This window comes from Mandrillus leucophaeus, unplaced genomic scaffold, assembly GCF_000951045.1.
Source record: "Mandrillus leucophaeus isolate KB7577 unplaced genomic scaffold, Mleu.le_1.0 Scaffold115, whole genome shotgun sequence".
NCBI lineage: Eukaryota > Metazoa > Chordata > Mammalia > Primates > Cercopithecidae > Mandrillus > Mandrillus leucophaeus.
The window spans coordinates 208,600-231,813 of record NW_012099765.1 but is presented as its reverse complement, the minus strand read 5'-3'; the positions used below and the strand labels follow the sequence as shown (position 1 = coordinate 231,813).

Here is a 23,214-nt window from a genome sequence, read left to right as displayed (position 1 = left end):
ATTACACTGATGACATTATGCTCACTGGACTTAATGAGTGAGACGTAGCAACTACTCCAGAACTATTGATAAAACATGTGCATATCAGAAGTGGGAAGTAAATCCAACAAAAATTCAAAGGCTTTTTCATGTCTCAGTAAAATTTCTAGGGGTCCAGTGGTATGAGGCATATTGAGATACCCCTCCTAAGGTAAGTTTTTGCATCTGCCCCCTCCTACAACCAGAAGAGGCATGACATGTGGCAGCCCTCTTTGGATTTGGGTTTGTTACTCTGGCCCATTTACTGAGTGTCTTGAAAAGCTGCTAGTTTGGAGTAGGACTCAGAATAGGAAAAGGTTCTGCAATAGGTCCAGGCTATTGTGTAAGGTGCTTTGCTGCTTGGGACACATGAACTTGCAGATCCAATGGTATTTGAAGTGTCAGTGGCAGATAGAGATGCTGTTGGAACCTTTGGCAGGCCCATATAGATGAATCTCAGTGCAGACCCTTAGTATTTTGAAGAAAGACCTGCTATCCTATGCAGATAACTACTCTTTTGAGAAACAGCTCTTGGCCTACTGCTGGGCTTCAGTAGGGACTGAATGCTTACCTACTGGTCAATTAAGTTACCATGTGACCTGAGCTGCCCATGATGAGTTGGGTGTTATCTGACCCATAAGCCATAATGCTGGGTATGCACAGCAGGAGTACATCATCAAAGAACGTGTTATGTATGTGACTGGGCCGAGGCAGGACCTGAAGGCAAAAGTAAGTTACATGAAGAAGTGACCCAAATGCCCATGGTCCCTGTTCCTGCTACCTTGCCTTTTTTCTCCCAAGCTCATAGCTCATGGGGAGTTCCCTATGATGAATTGACAGGAATAAATGACATGGGCCTAGTTTATAGATGCTTCTGTGTGATATGTCGGCATCACCTGAAATTGGATAGCTACAGTATGCCAGCCCTTCTCTGGGACATCCCTGAAGGACAGTGGTGAAGAGAAATCCTCCCAGTGGGCAGAACTTTGGGCAGTGCACCTGGTTGTTCATCTTATTACCCCATCTTGGCTAAAAGTAGAAGTCCTGAAGCATTTTATTATTTATTTATATATTTTTTAGAGATGAGGGATCACTATGTTGCCCAGGCTGATCTTGAATTCCTCCCGCCTTAGCCTCCCAAAGTGTTGGGATTACAGGCGTGAGCCATTGTGCGCAGCCCATTAAACCATTTTATTGGACAATTTTTCAATTCCTACATTTCTTCTGAATTTAATTCAAAAAATTGCATTTTAAAATTCAACCATGTATTAAGATCTAATAAAATAATTATGAAAAGCAATTCTGACTGATAGTCCCTGTTGGTCGATCAATGAGGACATATTATAAAAAAGGTAGCTTATCAATATTATACCAATGTGCAAAACAGACATTTTAGAGAGAGATTTACCACTTTCTAAACAGTATCTTTTGTGATTCTGGGGAAAAGGTGGTGTGGGTAGGGTAGAGATAATAAATACATCTTATATAGAAGCATTAATGTAACTTCATAAAATACAAGTTGAAAAATTAATTGGTTAAATGACTCACTGTGTAATTTTATTTCATATTACACAAATATTAATCAAATGCTCAGTAGACATGTAGATGACAAGCAGTATATGACAAACTCTAAAGAAATAGTTACATGCAGAGTTTCTCAGATTTTCAGTGTATTTAAGAATTAACTGAAGAGTTTGTTAAAAATGCAGGCTTAAGGCCAAATCACAGATTATAATTTCATACAAATAGGATGGAGCCTAAGAACCTGTAAATTATTAAACAACTGATTAAAAATGGAGAGGTTCCTATGAAGTTAGGCTCGTTCTTAAATTTCTTATTTCAACTGGACAAGTGGAAGGATAATAGGTGAGCATTATCAGAATTGAAGTAGAGGCAAGAATAAACCAAGGTGTTTTAGCCTAGCTAAAGAAGCTCAGACTAGAAAAGACCTCCAGGATCAAGCTGAAAAATCTGGGGATTAGACTCTTGAAAGTAAGGTTTCAGAACAGGAGAATAATAATATGATACTGACTTTTAAAGGAATATTAAGTTGATGAGATGCATTGTAAGCTGGAAAGCCAGTGAGAGGGTTCAGAATGAGGTGATAAAGGTGAGCATTAGGTAGGAGGCATTTACAAGAAAAAATAAAATCTCAAAAGATACTTTGGTAAAAAATGTTCCTTTCACATATTTAAGGATTGGCAGTTAAAATTAAATACAACATTATAAAATACCATGTCAAACATAATAACAACATCAATAACAACAATACGAATGAAATAATCTTCAACAGGTTTTTCAGATGTTTACTTCCATGATTCTTGTCACTCCATAGGAGCTCAGTAACAGTTTGTACTGCCTAGAAGAATTATTGAAAAGAAGTATTAGTAATCTAGATTAAAACGAATTTATCCATCGTTATAAACTAAAAACAGGCCTTGTATCTTCTCTAGGCAGATGAAGCAATATATTCTGCAAGATAATTTTATTTACAAGTCTTTATCACTTCAACCAATTTTAATTTACTGTGAAAGACAAACATTCACAGTCAAGAAATAAGAAATTACTTCTCCAAAACTAGAAATTAGAAAATGATTAAGGACCTAAGAGACATTTAGGTTAAAATGCTAAGGGTATTATAGAGGGAGTAAAATTGGGGAGTGTGGACAGGGGCAAAATAGTCAGGCAAAGCTTCCAGGAAGATATAATTTGACCCAGCCTTGAAGAACAGGCAGAATCCAGGTATACAGAAAAGAAAGTGTAGAAGGAGGGGAAAAACAGTCATTTGTACACAACAATCTCAGTAAGAATTGCTTTTATCAGAAGGTGTCAACAAATTTTCACAGTTCATAAGATGGATGACTTGCTAAATGCTGTGAAAGCAAATCCAAAGGAAGAGGACACTTTTATATATTTATTCATGTCTTACCTTCTTTTAATGGGGTTTTCAGGGCAAAATTTTCTTTACTTTCATGATGAAAAGCCTTTGAAGGATCAAAGTGTTTGATACCTAGGACTTTATTCAATTCCTCTTGAAGTTTTGTCTCACTTTGTTTTTTTTTAGCAAGCTGACAGCGGAGTTTTGATACTTCCTAGGTTAAAAAAAAAAAAAAAAAAGGTAATAAACAATTATTAAAGATTATGTCAGTGAAATGTGTTACCAATGTTGTGGGCAAATTCCAGAGTTGTTTATGTACTATCACACCCAACGGCAACAATCACTGCTAGACAGAGGCTTTAAGACTGAATTACAAAATGACTTGAAACAGCTGTGACAAAGGAGATACAGTCTTAAATCTCCTTGCCCCTCTACAGCTACAAGGCTATTTTTCTGATAAAAGATCAACTCAAAAGTAACTGCTGAGATGGACTTCTGGCATGACAGCATGAAAGTTCCGCTGACCTGCTCCCTAGTGAAACTAAAAGTCATAAGATGTTAACCAGTTAAAGCCTCTGAAAATTGACCTAAGGGAAAAACAGCAAATGAAGAAACGTCTATTGAAGAAAATCTGCAAAAATTTTGTGAGAAAGATGAAAGTCTGCAGTATTGAAGCCAAAACTCCTTCCCCTCTTCCCACTCCCAGCTTAGCAAGACAAAGTCCATGCCAGATGGCTACAGTCAAAAGCACAGGGCCCTCTTTTCCCCCACCTCTGAGTCAGAAGCTTCCCTCCCAGGAGGACCAGGACATCAGAGTTTCTCATCTTGTCCCCAGCTCCCTGTGGCTGTGGTTATATCGTGGACAAATGCAGTTGTGAGGTGGGGGATCCCTTCCTCCACTCAGCCCCATTCATGGAACAGGGGCTCACCTTGGGCACAGTGTGTTGAAACTGCTGGGCCCCTGATCACCCTTTCTCTGGCTCATGACGGGATGGTTCTACACCAGGAGAGGTGAGTCAAGAGGGCCTGGGGCGATTCCTCATCTCTTCCCCACAAGTCCACTGAAAACTCAGCTCCTAGGGCAGAGATGTCTCTCAGAGAGAAAACTGCCATTGTCCCCAATTTCAATTCTAGTTCTGGCCCAGAGATATTGTCAGGGGAGGGGGAAAGGAGGGCGGAAAAGACAAGTAGGCCATAAAACAGGTAGTCCTCATTTCTTTTCAAAGGAACTGACTTCACCTGCAACAGAGCTTGGAGAAGCTGAAGCCTAATGGTGCTCTAAAGCAGGGGTCCCCAACCTCTGGGCTACAGATGGATACCCATCCATGACTTCTTAGGAATCACGCTGTAGAGCAGGAGGTGAATGGTGAGCCAGGAAGCATAAGCATTACCCCCGAGCTCCTCCTCCTGTCAGATCAGCTTCAGCATTAGATTCTCATAAGAATGTGAACCCTACTGTGAACTGTACGTGTGAGGGATCTAGGTTGCATGCTCCTTATGAGAATCTAATGCCTGATGATCTGAGGTGGAACAGTTTAATCGCAAAACCAGCCACACCAACCAATCACGAGCTGGGTGATCCGGTCTGTGTAAAAATTGCCTTCCACAAAAATGGTCCCTGGTGCCAAAAAGGTTGGGGACCATGAAAGAACAGTGGTGGTTATAGTGATAGAGAATTGGGAGGAGATTTAAGATATAGGCTCAACAGCAGACTAGTTAGTTTGCAGGAGAAAACTAGGGAATAAGACAGCTGGGACAAGCCCTTCTGTAGTCAATAAATATCCAGCACTGCTCTCAGATGCAATCCCTACAGAGGGGCCAGAATTTGATTGGATTAGTTGATAGAGCAATTTATGCCCTAGGGTACTGTTGAAAATAATAAAGCAAGGAGCCAGCATCTACTGGAGTTTATAGCCTACTATGTTCACAGAAAGAAAGGAAGGCAACCCTACCAAAGCAAGTGTCATCCCAGGGTAATTGTGGATATACCTAAAACTGTACCTCCCTGCACAGCAACATCAGAGGCACAACACTGTTGGGGTCTGGGGAAGTAGTAGGATAGGCTTCACTGAAATCATTGAGCCGCTCATTAAGCAAATAAGCAAACAAAAAGCCCCAAAAGGAGGGGGAGCTGTACCCAGAAATGCTACAACATAGGATCTAAAAATTTACTCTCCAATGAAAAATTACAAGGCATGCCAGTAAACAGAAAAGTATAACCTATACATTTGGACAAAAGGAGAAAAAATGTCTTTGAGAGTAATTGGATGTTGGATTTTTCAGCCATTAAACAAGGGCTGAAAAACTGCCTACTGAGCACCATCCTTACTACCTGGGTGATGGGACCAGTCATACCCTAAACCTCAGTATCATGCAATGCACCTATGTAACAAATCTGCATATGTACCCTCACATCTAAAACAAAAGATGAAATCATAAAAAAGAAAAGTTCTTGGCCAGGTGCAGTGGCTCAAGCCTATAATCCCAGCACTCTGAGAGGCCAAAGCAGGTAGATTGCTTGAGCCCAGGAGTTCCAGACCAGCCTGGGCCACATGGCAAAACTCTGTCTCTACAAAAAGTAGAAAAATTAGCCAGGTGTGGTGGTGCACACCTGTAGTCCCAGCTACTTGGGAGGCTGAGGTGGGAGGATCACCTGAGTCCAGGGAGGTCGAGGCTGCAGTGATCTGTGATTGCATCACTGCACTCCAGCCTGGTGACAGAGTGAGATCCTGTCTCAAAAAAACCCCCAAAAACCAACCAAACAAAAATAAAGTTCTTTCTCTACTAAAAATTTTTAAAAAGAAAGAAACTTAAATAAAAAAAGACTCAAATTACTAGAATCAGAAATAAAGAGGAGCCATTACTACTGACTTTACCGAAATAAAAGATATTATAAAGGAATACTATGAACAATTATATACCAACAAATTAGACACATTTATAGAAAGACATAAACTACTCAAGAAGAAAACCGACTCAAGAAGAAAGAGATAATCTGAATAAGCCTGTATCAAGTAACGATATTGAATTAGTAATCAAAAAATATTCACAAGAAAAGCCCAGGTCCAGATGGCTTCACCAATAAATTCTACCACATATTCAATGAAGAATTAACACCAATTATTCAAAAACCATTCCACATAGAAAAGAAGGAACATTTCTCAATTCATTTTATGATGTCACCGTTACCCTGATACCAAAATGAGACAGACATTAAAAAAACAAAAACAAAACAAAGAAAACCTACAGACCAGTATCTCCTAGGAATACAGACAAAAAACCCCCTCAGCAACATATAAAAATAATTATATGCCATAACCAAGTGGGATTTATCTCAGAAGGTTAGATTAACATCTAAAAATCAATAAAATATATCAACAGAATAAAAAACAAATTACGTGATAATCTCAATAGAAATAGAAGAAGCACTTGATAGAATTTATCACCCTTTCATATAAAAATGCTCAACAAAATAGGAAACAGAAGGGAACTTCCTCAACTTGATAAAGAGCATCTGTGACAAATCAACATCTTTGTTTTTTTGAGACGGAGTTTCGCTGTTGTCTCCCAGGCTCAATGGCTCCATCTCGGTTCACAGCAACCTCTGTCTTCTGAGTTCAAGAGATTCTCCTACCCAAGTAGCTGGGATTACAGGTGCCCGCCACCACACCTAGCTAATTTTTGTATTTTTAGTAGAGACGAGGTTTCACCATATTGGCCAGGCTTGTCTCAAACTCCTGACCTCAGGTGATCCACCTGCCTTGGCCTCCCAGAGTGCTGGGATTACAGGCGTAAGCCACTGCGCCTGGCTGACAAATCAACATCTAATAATGTCACTCTAGATACATCGTATAGCTAACATCATATATCATGGAGAAAGACTGAATGCTTTCCCCCTAGATCAGGAACAAAGAAAGTCTGTCCATCCATTTTCATTATTTCTAAATTCAACATTGTATTATACTACAGGTTTTAGCCAGAGATATTAAACAAGAAAAAGAAATAAAAGGCATCCAGATTGGAAAATAAGTAAAACCATCTCTATTTGCAAAAGACATGATCTTCCATAAGAACATCCTAAGGAATCCACTAAAAAACTATTAGAACTAAAATGAGTTTAGCAAGTGTGCAGGATACAAGATAAATATATTAAAATCAATTGTATTTCTTCTTTTTTTGAGATGGAGTCTCTCTCTGTCGCCCAGACTGGAGTGCAGTGGCCGGATCTCAGCTCACTGCAAGCTTTGCCTCCTGGGTGTAGGCCATTCTCCTGCCTCAGCCTCCTGAGTAGCTGGGACTACAGGCACCCGCCATCTTGCCCAGCTAGTTTTTTGTATTTTTTAGTAGAGACGGGGTTTCACCGTGCCAGGATGGTCTCGATCTCCTGACCTCGTGATCTGCCTGTCTCGGCCTCCCAAAGTGCTGGGATTACAGGCTTGAGCCACCGCACCCGGCCAATCAATTGTATTTCTATACACTTGCAATGAACAATCCAAAAATGAAATTAGCAATTTCTTTTACAATAGCATCAAAAAGAATAAAATAGTAATAGATTTAACAAAAGAAGTGGAAAACTTATACTCTGAAAACTACAAAACATTGTTGAAAGAAATTAAATGATATCTAAATACTTGGAAAAATATCCCATATTTATATATTAGAAGACTTAACCTAGTAAAGATAATAATATGTCCCAAACTGATCTATAGATTCAATGCAGTTCCCATCAGAATCCCAGCTGGTTTCTTTGTAGAAAAACTGATTCCAGGCTGGGCACAGTGGCTCACGCCTGTAATCCCAGCACTTTGGGAGGCCGAGGTGGGCGGATCACCATCCTGGCTAACACAGTGAAACCCTGTCTCTACTAAAACCACAAAAAATTAGCTGGGCGTGGTGGTGGGCACCTCTAGCCCCAGCTACTCCGGAGGCTGAGGCAGGAGAATGGCATGAACTTGGGAGGCAGAGCTGGCGGTGAGCTGAGATCGCGCCACTGCACTCCAGCCTGGGTGACAGAGCGAGACTCCGTCTCAAAAAAAAAAAAAAAAAAAAAAAAAGAAAAACCGATTCCAAAATCACTATAGAATTGCAAGAGGTCCAGAATAGACAAAACCATATTGAAAACTACAAAGAGGACTCACGCTTCCTGATTTCAAAACTTACTACAAAACAACGGTAATCAAGACAGTGTGGTGGCACATAGGTGTATAGATCAATGGAAGACAGGTGAGAGTCTAGAAATAAACCCATACATGTACCATCTAAATGATTTTTTAATTTGATGTTAACTCCATTAACTGGAGGCAAGAATATTCTCTTTAAAAAATAGTGTGGGGACTATTGCATGTCCACATGCTAAAGAATGAAGCTGGACCCTTACCTCACACCACATACAAAAATTAACTCAAAATCAATCAATAATCTAAATGTAAGAGCTAAAACCATAGATCTGTTAGAAGAAAACACAGGGGTAAATCTTCCTGACCTTGAATTTGGCAGAGGAGATAGATACCAAGGAACAAACAAACAAAAAAATAGACACACTGGACTTCATAAAAGTTTTTTGGGTCAAAGGACAACATCAAGAAAGTGAAAAGACAATGCACAGAATGGGAGAATAAATTTGCAAATAATACATAAGAGACTTGTGTCCAGAATAGATGAAGAATTCTCACAATAATAAAAAGACAAATAATCCAATTTAATAATGAGCAGAGTCTGAACAGACATTTCTTTTATGAAGATACACAAATGGCCAGTAAGCACATGAAAAGATGACCAACATTACTATCAATTAAGAAAGTTCAAGTTAAGCCACCATGGGATACCACTTTATACCAAATACAATGGCTAAGATAAAGAAGTCAGATAATAACAAATATTGGTAACTATGTGGAGAAATTGGGACCCTCATATACTGCCTGTAGAATATAGACTGGTATGAGCCATTTTTGAATACAGTCTGACCTTTCTATGGCCATACCACCCTGAACGTACCCGATCTCATCAGAATATAGTCTGATACTTCCTGAAATGATTAAACGTAGAGTTATCAAATGATCTGGCAACTTCCCTCCCATTATTTCCCAGGGAAACAAAAACAAATGTCCATATAAAAACTTGTATATGAATGTTTATGGCTATTATTTGTAATAGCCAAAATGTGCAAACAATTGTTTATCAACTTACAAATGAATAAATAAAATGTGGTTTAACCACATAATGAATTATTAGGCTATAAAAAAAAAAAGTACTCTCCATGCTACAACACAAATGAATCTTGAAAATACTATGCTAATTGACTGAAAGAAGCCAGTAACAAAAGGCCACATATTATTTGAATCCATGAATATGTCAGGTCTGTAATAGGGAAATCAACAGAGACAGAAAGTAGATTAGTGGTTGCTTAGGGCTGAAGGGTGGGGTGAGGAGATAGGAGAGTGTTAGGAAAAGGAAAACAGGGTTTTGTTTTGAGGTGAGGAAAATGTCCTAAAATTGACTATGGTGACGGTTGCACATATCTGTATATGTATACTAAAAAAACACTGAATTGTCCACTTTCAATGGGTAGATTGTATGGGATGTCAATTATATCTCGATACATATGTTAAAAAATTTAAATGCCCAACTATTTTTGAACACTGCTTCTCTTTACAGTTTTACATCAAGGAGTTTGCAATTTTGCAAATGGAAATAGATATGTAAAGCTTAATGCATTCATCCAATTACTCTAGTAATTTTCAATATATTAAGAAGGTAGCTAGAAAACTTTAGAACATTGAAGGCCCATCTGGTCAACACTCTAAAATAAATCCACTAAATCGCAGCCCAATTTTCCTCTATAAACTTTTTTTTTTCCTGATACCAAAGATTTTCATTTTATTTAAGTATTATAATTAGAATAACCCCCACTCCCTCCAATATCTTTAATAAAATGAAATGTCACTTTACAAACCGATTTGAGTTGGCTATTTTCATCTTTCAACTTCACAACATGCTTGATTTTTTGTTTCAAATTCTGATGACCCAGTAATTTAGCATATGAATCTCTTATTTTATTTAGCTGTTCCTGAGCTGCACCATGTTCATTCAACAATGCCTGTTTTTCTGCCTCAAAAGCATCTAGTTGTAGCTGAAAAAGATTTTTTAAATAAAGACTTAAAACAGTTTGATCATACTAGTTTCATGTAAACCATAAACACTAAAGAAAATTAAAAACACAAATAAAAACAGGGTATGTTTACATATTCTCAGGGCTCTCTATAGATTCTCTACAAAACTCTTTTAAACTTTGTATTTTTCATTTTAAAGATCATTAAAACAGAGGAAAACAAACAAGGTAAAAAAGCCAGCTGGCCAGTTTTATCTGTATCAGTTAGATCACCACATTATAACCAATACTGTACTTCTATCTAAGTTCCAAAATCAGCATTTATTCTTTTTTCTTTTAAAAGATCAGTGTATTGAGAAACAATGAATATTTGCAATAAGGTAAGTCATATCACAAATTAAAATTGGTTAATTATCAAAAGCTCATACCAGGCAAGCCCTCTGAGCCAAACTTTTAAGTTCCTCATTACAGTTTTTTTTTAAACCACAAAGGGTCCATTGAAAAAATTATGTCAATTAAATTTGTTAATTATACTTCAAAAATGTGGGAAAAAGTTATGCATAGTAATTTAACAATAAACCTTTAATAGTGAGCTAAATTGGCACTGTAAGTGCACAGCAAAATGATCTTGCAGAAAACCCAAGTCACTGTCCTCACTATATAATAGGGAACAAAGTGAATTCCTAAAATAAACACAAGTTTACTCCTAACTGACAAACCTGAAAAGGTTTTGTTTTATTATATAGTTCTTCATAGAGGAGACGCCACTTGTTAATTTCTTCAGTTAATTCTGCTGTTGTATTTTCTTTTCCAGCTTTTCTGCATGGAAAAATTAAATTAAGAAAAACACAGTTATCTAAAAAATAACATCATAACTGAGTTATAAGGCACTCAGGCTCTAATCACAGAATACCTTCCTTCTTCATCTTCCAGCTGTTTTCTAAAGTCTTCCTCTTGTTGCTTGAGTTGGTTCTGCAAATCAGTTATTTTTTGAAGAAAAGAAACTGTGATTTCTTTAATTTCTGTTTCTTTTAATGCTGACTTGGTCTGCAGATCTAGAAGCATCCTTTGGTTTGAGAGAGAAGAGTTCACTAAACATTTTATAGCCATTTTCATTAATTTTTCCCTTTTTTTTTTAAAAAAAAAAAACCCAAGGAACTCTTCAAGAAGTGTCATTTTTTAACTGAGTAAATTCTTAATTTGCAATATAAGATGGCCAAAAGCAAGCTGGCTTTCAACATTAAATTGTCTTAATGGTTCTAAGGCCATTATTAGCTGTATATACCGTGCATATTCTTGATTTGAGCTCTCAGTTGCCAGTATCTGATGCTGAACATCCTCTGCACTTTTTCCAGCCTTGGCCACTGTTTCCTGTAATGATGAGTTCTCCAGCTTAAGATCTTCTATCTCACTGGCTGTTAATGCTTTATAGCTTATTAAAAAGAAAAAAAAAGTCAAAGTAGTTTTCTATTACATATGACAATCATAACTGATCAGTTTACATTTTATATACTTTTAGGTAAAACTAAAACGTTTTTCATGTATTCATGCATTTAACACAGGTAAGAATTCAGTGTTCTGAGCTAAGTACTAGTGAGTTTACATGGCATCTGCTGTGTATTCAAAGAAAAAAAAATCAAGTGCCTACTAGGTGCAGGAAGTATGCATACAAGAGACGGAAAAGAAATCAACTACCAAACATGAAAATTACTCACAATCAAAAAATAAGAAGTGAGACTAGAGCCTAATGAGTAAGAAAGGCTGGAGCAGAAGCTGGTGGCATGAGGGTCATCAGAGCAGGGCACAGTGGGCTTACCTGGGGGATAGATAGGAACCATTAAAGGTGTCCAAGTAGGCCAGGCATGGTGGCTCATGCCTGTAATTCCAGCACTCTGGGAGGCTGAGATGGGTAGATCACCTGAGGTCAGGAGTTCGAGACCAGCATGACCAACATGGTGAAACCTCCTCACTACCAAAAACACAAAAAATTAGCCGAGCGTGGTGGCGGACGCCTGTAATCTCAGCTACTTGGGAGGCTGAGGCAGGAGAATCACCTGAACCTGTGAGGTGGAGGCTGCAGTGAGCTGAGATAGTGCCATTGCACTCCAGCCTGGGCAACAAGAGCGAAACTCCGTCTCAAAATAAATAAATAAATAAACAAACAAATAAATAAATAAAAAGGTGTTTAATTAAATGTGTAGCTCACTCTAGAGCTATGAGGAGGATGGATTAGGGCAGGGGAAAGAATGGAAAACTGAAGGATCAATTATTTGATCCTTCTATAAATAAAACAATTATTTATCAGCTCAGGTGAGTGATAAAGGAGGCTCAGACTAAGGAGCTGGCAATGGAAAGACACAAGATCTCTTTTGGAAGCAGAGTAGAAAAATTCAAGAGATAGATTGAATATTGGGGGTAAGGAAGAGAGAATGAAGGATGACTCTAAGATTTATAGAATGAAAAGCTGGGAAGATGATGTCACTGATTATAATAAAAAACAGTGAGAGACTAGGGATCGAAAGCAATGGAAAGATCAAGAGTTGGTTTGGATAGGTTATTAAATTTGGATAATATAAAAAGACAGTATGATGTCTGCTTGATGTCAAGTGGGTAACTGGATATGTGAATATGGAGCCGTAAAGAAAGGTCTGGTTTGATGAAATAAATTTTAATACTATGAGTATATGGATGGTGAGTGAAATAACAGAATAGATAAAAACCTCCTGAAGCACTATTCTTCAAACTAACGAGAAGGGAAATTCCTTTACAGGATTGATATTAGCAATAAATATATATGTATAATTTATATATATATTTATACAATTTATATGTTCTGATACAATAAAAATTATAAATAAAACATATACACATATAAATTATTTATCTGTCTGTCATAAGGTATCACATGTGGGAACAGATCACTGGGGAAACAAGGTACAGTTTAATGAATTTAAGGTACAATTAAACTAGGCAATTGGTTGTCCACAGGGAAAACAAAAAAATGAATTTGATCTCTGTATTGCTACACAGATAGAAATCAGTTCTAGGTGGAAAAATGGAAAATGAAATTTTAAAACTTTTAGAAGAAAACTAGTTGAATACCTTTACACCTTGGGATAGAAAGAAGGTCTTAAATGAGAAGCCAAAGTGCCCACACACAGATAAATATTTTAACCATATTGAAATCGAGATTTCCACTCATCAGAAGAAACCGAAAAGAAAATAAAAATAAGCTAAACTGGCCGAAGATACCTGTAACCCGTATGGCTGATAAAGAAAATCTCTACAAATCAGTGAGGAAAAGATGATAACCCTATAGACAAATAAACAAAAGTCATAGACAAATAAACAAAAGTCATAAACAAGCCTTTTATGGAAAAGGAAAGATGAATTATCCACAATAAGAAGTCATTTTACACTAAGTACACTGGCAAAATTTAAGAAGTCTAATAAGCTTTGGCAAAGAAGATAAATGGAAACTTATATAACACTAGTGGGAGTGTAGATTCTTACTCCCACATTGGAAAATGATTTGGTATTAAGTTTTAGAGTTGAACATTCATATACCTTTGGCTTTAGAGAAATTCTTAGCGACATGCATACTTATAGTCACTAAATAACTAATAATAACTAAACAAATGGGAAACAACCCAAAGTCCAAAGAATGAATAAATAAGTTGTGGTATATTCATACAATAAAGTACTCATAGCAGTGACTATCAACAAACCATAGCCTCAGACAACATGATTCAATCCTGAAAACACACATAATGCAGAATGGAAAAATAAGTCCCAGGAAACAGTATATACTATGATGACATTTTTTGGTAAAGTTCAGGGAGAAGGAAAATTACATAATGCATTATTTGTATGGATATATGTGTCATAAAATTATAATACACAGGGGAGAAAAAACAAGGAAATAATGTAGACTTTGGGACAGTGTTATCTGTTCAGGGAAGGCATGAAAATGAGATGGTAGAGGAACTTATACATGGATACTAAGTTGTTGAAAATCTTTTGGCTTACTGGTTGTCTTTTATAGGTTCATGCATGTCAGCTTTATCTTCAAGCTCTATAGTTTATGTACATGTTATGCATTCTTTTGCATTTACTAAATAAAAGAAAGGAACCTCTCTGCCAAAATGAGCTAAAGTAAATGTGATAAATAAAAATGTTAACATTAATATATAAGTATTCATTATATTGGCCTTTGTAATTTGTAGTTCCACCCAAAATAAACTTTTTATTTAAGGAGAAAATAAGTAGAAGGCACCAGAGGTGAGGAAGTGGATATAGAGACAATCTTCTCTGTCAAGAGAAGGAAAAGGAGAAGGACAAGGACTGAAAAGGAGTAGAATTTTGGGTTAAGAAGGGAATGACTGGTGGTGTTAGACAGCTGCAAAAGGAAGTTAAAAAGTTAAAGTCAGAGGAGTTTTTAAAACAATTTGTGTATTTTATTTATTTTTTGTTTGTTTTGAGACAGTCTTGCTCTGTCATCCAGGCTGGTGTGATCTTAGCTCAGTGCAGCCTGGAACTCCTGGGCTCAGGTGATCCTCCCGCCCTCAGTGTCCCAAGCAGCATGTGCCACAATGCCTGGCTAATTCTTAACATTTTTTTGTAGAAACAAGGTCTTACTCTATTGCCCAGGCTAGTCTCAAACTCCTGGCCTCAAGCAATCTTCCTGCCTTGGCTTCCCAAAGCATGGGGATTACTGGTATGAGCCACCAGCTGGTATAGCACCCAGCTAATTAATATATTTTAAAGATCGATGTATATTATCATGTTTTAATATTGATTGGAAAAAATCCAGTGAAAAGGTTTCAAATTATGAGAAAAAAATGATAGAATGAGGTCACTGAAGATGAAAAGACTAGGACATTTCATCTGTAATAGGTGGGAAGATAGGATGAGTACAAATGTGGGTCTCTTTATAGGTCTAATGAGGAGATAAAAATTTCTGATTTCTTTATGAAAATGATAACATCAAGAGAGTAAGGCAGAAGCACCAAATGCTTCTAAGTGCATGACTTGATCCTCCCACCTCAGCGTATGGAGTGGCTAGGACTACAGGCGTGTGCCACCGCACCTGGCTCAGTGCACAAAAGTTGAAGTGGATAGTGAGAAAGGGGAATTTCTATAAATTATAAAGGGGAATTATATAAATATAATATGATTACCAGATAATGCTAAATGCCCACTTATGGTTGGTGATTATGGAATTTAAACTAATACGAATCATCCTTTGTGTGATTGCTTTGTTCACAGTTCACAGAATTCCCTGGGTAAACGTCCCTTTCTGCTTATGTTACATTTAAGAGTGCAGGCTCAAAAGAAAAATACCTTTCAAATTGAGCAGTAACATCTTCAAGGCTTTGCACTGTACTGTTACACTTTTCCTGCAAAAGCAGGGTGGCCTGGGTATGAGCAGCACTACTTTTCTCCAGTTCAGCCTCCTTCCTAAGAAAAAGAAATAATTAAAAGGTAAAATGCCACCTACAATTATTACCTTAAGAAAGAAAATGGTATTTACCTTTGAAACTGTGAATCATATAGCTCATATCTTCACCAGTGCATTACCTGCTAAATAGCTCAGATCCTAATTTATGACTTACCTCGAAAGACATGTTTTTTATGCATTTTTCTACTAGCTTCAACTTATCTTTCCTGCTTTTTTACTTTAAAAATTTGGGGGAAGAAGGTAGTAGAATATAAAAGACTATAAAACAAAATCTTAAGATATTAGCCAGGACTAAAGACTGCAAAAGATTAGCAGTTAAAAAACATCTGGATTGAATGAAGTTCCATTCTCTCCATTTAGATACTTGAGAAAGACTATGAACAATTAAAGACACTTCATTTTAAATTACAGAAACAGTTATAAGACTCTGTAGATTTATTCTGATTATATGAATAACCCACATAACACACTATTACTGAAAGATTCAATAACTTCTTTAATGGATTATTTTGCATAGACAGAATGGGTTTTAAGTCATCTTTATAAGCACATGCTATTAAATCTCAGAGATATTTTGGAAATAACATATTTCCAAAGTGGTGATAAAATTTTTAGATATGCATATGAGCTTATGAAACATCTTAAAAAACATATAGAACTAAAAATTGTAAATAAGCATTGTGTACTTATAGACTAAGTTGGACAGTGAGATAAGAAAAACAGCTGATCAAATTCATTCTGTAACAAGTGTGGGATTTCAAAAATATACACACCACAGCAACAGCAATCGAATATTACTAAAGAGTGTATAATAAAAATATTTTCTTCCCTGTCCCCTAGAAGAATTAATTCTTAGTTGGTTTTTCTCTTAAGCTTGAAACTTCCAGGCTAGAAGGGATCTTAGAGATCATCTCATAAAACTCTTCTATAAGTAGAAAATGAAGTAGAAAATGAAAGAAACTAAGATTGTCTTGCTCAGAATCAACTAGCTAGCTAACAAAATTAGTAATAAAAATCATTATCTCTTGACCATTGGACCACAGTTTTTTGGGTTAGAATAAATAATTATCTCAACTTTCCTCTCTGAAAATGACATAATCTTATTTTCCCAAGATTCCTGTTCCCTGAGATTGGCTGTAATATAGAACACCCCTAATCACAATTTTGTATTGTTTCCCCAAAAGCAGGGATATGAAAAACCTTCCTGTTCATTCTCATTACTAATCACAAGAAAACAGAAAAGATTAATAACAAAAGTATCTACTGAGACAGATACACAGGTGTGAGATATATTACAATAACACAAACTCCTATCTAGCCCATAGTCCTTTGCCAAAAAGTGTTTTAATGATGAGATCCCAAGGATTTAAATAATATTTGAAATTTGAACTCAAGAATCAAACCAGACTTTGTAACTTAAATGTAGTAGTTTGTCACTGACCTGTGTTCCTGAACTATGAAATAGGAATATGTAGGCTAAGGAATAGTTTCTCTTAATAAATAAAAAATTAGCAAATACTATGGACAAAACAAAATGAAATAAATAAGTGCACGGGAGAAGGAAACATAATGTGGCAGAAATTATAAGGAACTAGAATTAGGGAAAAAAGTGAGATTTCAGTCTTTTTTTTTTTTTTTGAGACAGAGTCTCCCTCTGTCGCCTAGGCTGGAGTGCAGTGGTGCAACGTTAGCTCACCACAACCTTTGCCTCCTGGATTCAAGCAATTCTCCTGCCTCAGCCTCCTGAGTAGCTGGGATTACAGGCATGCGCCATCACACAGGGCTAATTTATTTTGTATTTTTAGTAGAGATAGGGTTTCACCTTATTGGCCAGGCTGGCCTCAAACTCCTGACCTTCTGATCTGCCTGCCTCAGCCTTCCAAAGTGGTAGGATTACAGGTGTGAGCCACCGTGTCTGGCTGAGATTTCAAAGCCTTTCTACTGTAAATAATATATTTCTTATTTTTGAATGTTTCCTAGTTCTAATTATTTTTTCTCATTTGCTTTTTATCAGTTATTGATTCAGAGGGCATCTTGCTATGTTGCCCAGGCAAGAGTGCCATGGCTATTAACAGGCACAATCATTGAGCACTACAGCCTCAAACTCCTGATCTAAAGATCCTCCCATCTCAGCCTCCTGAGTAGCTGGGACTTTAGGCATGTGCCATTGTGTCAGCCTGCTTTGCATTTCTGAAGTGTTTGTGCTCCCTGAAAAATACAATTAAAAGTGTAACTTACACTATGTAAATGCATAGACAAAAAATGGGAATGCTATTTATTAACGGGAGGGATTCTTTATATTTTTCCCCCAAGTTCATTATTATTTTTTGTTTTTGAGACAGAGTCTCGCTCTGTTGCTCAGGCTGGAGTGCAGTGACATGATCACGGCTCACTGCAGCCTTGATCTCCTGGGCTCAAGTGACTCTCCTCCCACAACTTTCTAAGTAGCTGGGACTACAGGCACACGCCAATATGCCCAGCTAGTTTTTTTTTTTTTAATTTTTAGTAGAGATGAGGTCTCACTATATTGCACAGGCTGGTCTCAAACTCCTGAGCTCAAGCAATCCTCCCACCTTGGCATCCCAAAGTACAGGAATTGCAGCCCCGAGTCCATTATTGTTCTAATGCTGATGTCCAATAAATTTCAGAAATTATCAGAGCAGTAAAGAAGTGCAAAACTTTTGTCATTTGTTTATTAAAACTCTCTTTGGACTTAAAAAAAAGGGGGCAATATGTTTAACTTTTAACTTAAAAAAGGGGGCTGTCTTGTTTGCATGTACATTTTGTGTACACATTCTGTGTCTACTACTTAATTGTAAAATAATAATTACTACTTAATTGTAAAATAATTCCAACCTCACATGCTCACATGATTGATATGAGAATACTAAAAAAAATGTACTCAAAATAATTTGTGGCATCTGTAGTCATACATAAACATGAGATCCTATTAATACAAACCCTTTCAGCTTTCCTTCTAGGAGTTTTAATTCTTCAGCTCTAGATTTTGCTTCCTCTTCCAATTGCTTGACCAGCCTTTCAGCTTGTTCCTCCTTTTGCTGTAATTTATCAAGCTCATCCAGTGCTTGCTTTAATTCTTCCTCAAAGAGATTCTTCTCTTTAACCACTTCCTCTTGAAAAGAACAGAGCTTTTGATGAAGACTAGCAGATAATTCCTATATCCAAACAGAAAATCACCAAAATAAATTGGAATGCCATTGTGAGGTTGTACTAGAAGACAAAAAAAAAGTACAGATAAAGAAGGATGAAACCTAAATGCAAGAGATTCAAGGAAACTTAAAACAATATAGAAATAGCATATTTGTTTTCATAGATTATTTCCTATACCTTGTTAACATTGCAGCAAATATCATCTTAGGCTTTTTTCTATGCAACGCACATGCAGAAACTTCTTAAACTAAAATTATATTTTATATATATATATCTGCTTTCCAATTGGCTTTGATATTAATATAATGTTTCACATATTATCTAAAAAGTATGTGGTGATTTCCATATTATATAAAATTATTTTTTAAGCTATACAATAAACAAATAAATCATCATTGTGAAATAATTCTAATATTACAAATGATGTTAATATTATCTTTGATGACTTCCTCCCCTAATTTTAGTTTTCCCATTGCAGAGATAGCTACGAGTTTGGAATATATATATGCCTTCTGGTATTTTTCTATACACTTATATATACATACACATTTGGGGAGGGATATAAATGATATATACTCTGTTGTTGATATCTTTCCAGGTCAGTATATATTCCTCAATTCCTTTAGCTGTTGTAGGTTGTCTAACAGTATAATATTTCACATCAGTGCATGTAAGAACCTGTTGGTTTAACTCTCACCAGTATTTTATATTATCAAATGTTTTAATTTGTGCCAATTTTGTAAGTGAAAAAAATATTATTTCTACTTCCTTGGTTACTACTAAGGTGGAGCATCTTTCTACATTTACGGGCCATCAGAACTTCGCCTTCTCTTTTTCTATCCTATGCCCATAATTTTTTAGTGGACTTTCTTTCTTCTCACTGATATGTAAAATGTTCTATAAATAACCTGGATTTTAAAAATTGCTTTGTTTCTTCTGTAATTAGACACTCTTCTACAAAGTAAGCGTAAATGTTTACATAGCCTAAATCACATAAGCATGAACCAGAAAATTTTTTAAAAAATTATTTCCCTGTTTTGCTGCATCTGTTGCCATTTTCCCACATTATTCATAACCCTGTGGTGAACATGTAGTGAAAATATGTAGCTAAATCCTCAGCAAATCCATGATTATGTCCTCAGGATAAGACTCTAAAGATACAGAACTCTTAGATCAAAGAATATACACAGTGTAAAGGCGTTCAGAGGCATAGGGAAATGTATGACACAAAATAAATGGTTTGAAAAAATATGGTAGTAAATTACTTTCTCTTGCTGCAGAAGTGAATCAACTTGCAGTTGTTTTTGTTGAAGCTTTTCACATTCCTGTTGTTCAAGAATAAGCTTCTGTTTTAAGTTTTGCATCTCAGCATTTAGATTTTCATTGTGTTCTCTATTCCTGTTGATATGGTCTTCTAGAAAGTGCAAAACATGAAAAATACTGGAATTAGATAAGAACATTAACACTGAGAAACTGGACTCCCATAATATTCCTTTATACTGCTTTTAGCATGGTATTTCCAAAGAAAAAAACACAACTGTGAACTTTGTATCATTACATAGAATATATATTATGTGCTACATAATAAAATCCACAAATCTTGTTCTGTGTATCTACTGATTTTTAAATAGCCACCTAGTGGAAAAGTCAAGAATTATACGACTGTACATATTTCAATCAAGACAGGTAATATGCTGTATTGAAACAAACAGAAAACAAACATTATAAGAGTAAAATATTCTAAAATGCAGTACAGGTTTTTGCTGTTGTACAGCTATATAGCTAATTATATTTAAAATGTTAGTATAGCTAATTATATTTAAAAGGTTGTTTTAGCATAGCAGTATTTTTCCTAAATGTTGTATGTAACACTTATCTAAAGAAAGTAACTATAAAACACTGTAATACCTTTTTCTTTTTCAAGCAGCTGACATTTTGCATTTAGATCGTCTACTTGTTTAGATAATATAACAATATTCTCCTCAAGAGACTGCTTAAGGCTTAACATTTCATCATTCTTCTCTTTCAAATTTTCTTCTAACTGGGCAACATCTAGCTTGTATTTTTCCACTTGATCTGAAGCACAACTGCATTAAAACAAATTGTCTTAAAAAGCACATCTATTTAGGCACAGGGAAAAATAACAGAAAAATGATAAAAATGATTCAGTATTAAAAAAATAAGGTTCAATTTAAAGCTACTGCTCATATTACCTAATTTCTTCGATGTATTCCAAGAGTTTTTCTGTTTCAGATTTTTCATCAATCTTTTCTTTCTCTATTGAAACACTAAAACAAAAATTGCATATGTTAATACATTCTAGTTTCATTACTTAATAATCATACATAATGCTTATGTACCAGATACTGCTGTATCAGGCAGGCTGACTCCAGAGTCCTAACTCTTAACAATTATTTTATGTGATTTCTCAAATTCAGAATTTATATCCAAATACAAGACTAAAATTTTTATTTAAGTGATAAAGTCTTCTGAATATACACTGACAAAAAACCTGTAATGACAAGAACCATCATTACAGTATCCCAAGTGTTAGAAATAATTTTTTTTTGTGGTCTTCCTGGTTTTCCCACCCACCCAACATACTAAATAGCATTTTGTGTGCCATAAAGCTTTTGTCCCAGACTACCTGGTATTCGATTACTTATCTGTTTACCTCCACCAAACCGTCCAATGCAAGAAATGGACAAAAGACTTCAACAGACACTTTGCAAAAGGTGATATGCATATAAAATGGTCAATAAGCACATAAAAATATGGTCAACATTCATAGCAACAAATTAAAATCACAAAGGAGATACCACTTCCTACCTAGTAGAAAGGCTAAAATCAAACAGACAACATTAAATGTTGGTGAGAACCTGTAACAACTGAAACTGTCATACATTGCCAGGGGGTGTATAAAAATGGCAAAACCACTTTTGAGTTTTAAAAAACATTATATATACACTACCCTATTACCCAAGAATTCTACTCCTAGAAATTTATCTGAGAAATAAAAACATGTCCATAAAAAAACATAAAACATGTTCACAGCAGTCTTTTCAATGGCAGAAACTGGCAACAGCCCAAATAATGATCAAAAGGAGAGTAAAGAGATGGAGGTATATTCATAGGGTGAACCACTACTCAGAAATAAAATAGGAAAAATTATAGTACACAGAACAGATTGGATGAATCTTGAAAAATTACATCAAACAAAAGAAGCCACACACACACACATGCTCTTTCTCTCTTGCATGTCCTAAAAAAAGGCAAAACTGGACAGGTATAGCGGCCATGTCTCTACCTCCAGCACTCTGGAAGGTCAGGGTGTTATCACTTAAGTCCAGGAGTTTGAGACCAGCCTGAGTAACACAGCAATGCCCCATCTCTAAAATAATAATAATAACAATAATAATGATAATAAATTAAAAAAGGGAAAGCTAATTTATGATGATGTAAGTGAGAAAGTAGTTGTGGGGATGGGAACATGGCACAGGCAGTAGCAGGGAGACAAGAAGGGGTGTGAAAGAACTTTCTGAAGGGATGAAAATGTTCTCTATCTTGTTTGGTAATGGTTACATAGGTGTATACAACTGCTAAAGTCACCAAACTGAACACTTACTATCCACACATTTTATTATATGTAAATTAAAGCTCAAAATCAAAGCCTATGATTGTGCAAAAATCACAACTTCCTATACCAGTGTTTTTCCATTTCAATCTAATGACCACTTTCATAAGATCATGAAACCTTTCCTCATCATTAATACAGAAGATGTCCAAAAGTAATGCACTCATACAACTTTCTAGCACATGTTTGAGAATGATTAGGGCTCATTCTCATTTAAAAAAAGAAATAGGGCAACTGGAGGGAGGCAATGAGATAAGTACTAAGAGAAGTCTGAAGTCTCAGTAAACAATAATTTGTGAAGAGAGTCAAATCAAGAATTGCTTCCACTTAACAAGTTCTCTTCACATTCAGTCACTTACAGTTTTCCCTCCAGTTGGGCTATTTTCCCCTGAGACTCTTCGAGACTTCTTTGGGTGACCTGCAGCTTCATCTCCATGCCTTCTTGCTTAGCCATCATACCCTACACAACAAAGATACGTGTTTTAGGAAATGAGAAAATTGTACTGATCCCCAGATCCAGACACAGCAAACCTGCCAAAGGCAGCACTCACCCTCATCTTTGTTTCTCTTTTGTTTCTAAGTTTCATCAACTCCAAGCTTAGAATTCTCAAATTCTTCTGGTTACCATTTTCAGAAAACTAAGTACAACAAACACATAAAAAATTCAGAAATATTTTCTGCTAAGATATATTTAAAATACACAAGTATTGATTTTTCTACCTATCACTGGGGTTATGTTTTTGACTGTAATATGCTTTGGTAGAGAGAACAGTCTTTGACCTACACCATAATTACTGATTGATTTTTTTTTCTTTTGTTTTTAAGAGATCAAGTCTCGCTTCGCTGTCCAGGCTAGAGTGACGTGGCATGATCATAGCTCACTATAATCTCAAACTCCTGGACTCAATCCTCCTGCCTCATCTTCCTGAGTAGCTAGGATTACT

General features: G+C 36.1%; 1 protein-coding gene across 3 annotated transcripts in view; it reads right to left on the bottom strand.

Moving 5' to 3' along the window:
- Positions 1-1,549: 1,549 nt before the first annotated feature.
- HMMR (hyaluronan-mediated motility receptor (RHAMM)) overlaps positions 1,550-23,214 on the bottom strand; it is a 34,116-nt gene continuing 12,451 nt past the window's right edge. For all 3 annotated transcript variants that reach the window (XM_011997775.1, XM_011997755.1, XM_011997765.1), the window contains 13 exons: positions 22,822-22,908; positions 22,630-22,730; positions 20,850-20,924; positions 20,545-20,723; positions 19,902-20,050; positions 18,427-18,641; positions 15,348-15,464; positions 11,290-11,436; positions 10,918-11,070; positions 10,724-10,823; positions 9,849-10,025; positions 2,948-3,110; positions 1,550-2,377 (listed from right to left, as the gene is read on the bottom strand). In XM_011997775.1, coding sequence (XP_011853165.1) covers positions 2,358-2,377; positions 2,948-3,110; positions 9,849-10,025; positions 10,724-10,823; positions 10,918-11,070; positions 11,290-11,436; positions 15,348-15,464; positions 18,427-18,641; positions 19,902-20,050; positions 20,545-20,723; positions 20,850-20,924; positions 22,630-22,730; positions 22,822-22,908 — 1,683 coding nt within the window. In that variant the 3' untranslated portion in view covers positions 1,550-2,357. The remainder of the gene's footprint in view (positions 2,378-2,947; positions 3,111-9,848; positions 10,026-10,723; positions 10,824-10,917; positions 11,071-11,289; positions 11,437-15,347; positions 15,465-18,426; positions 18,642-19,901; positions 20,051-20,544; positions 20,724-20,849; positions 20,925-22,629; positions 22,731-22,821; positions 22,909-23,214) is intronic.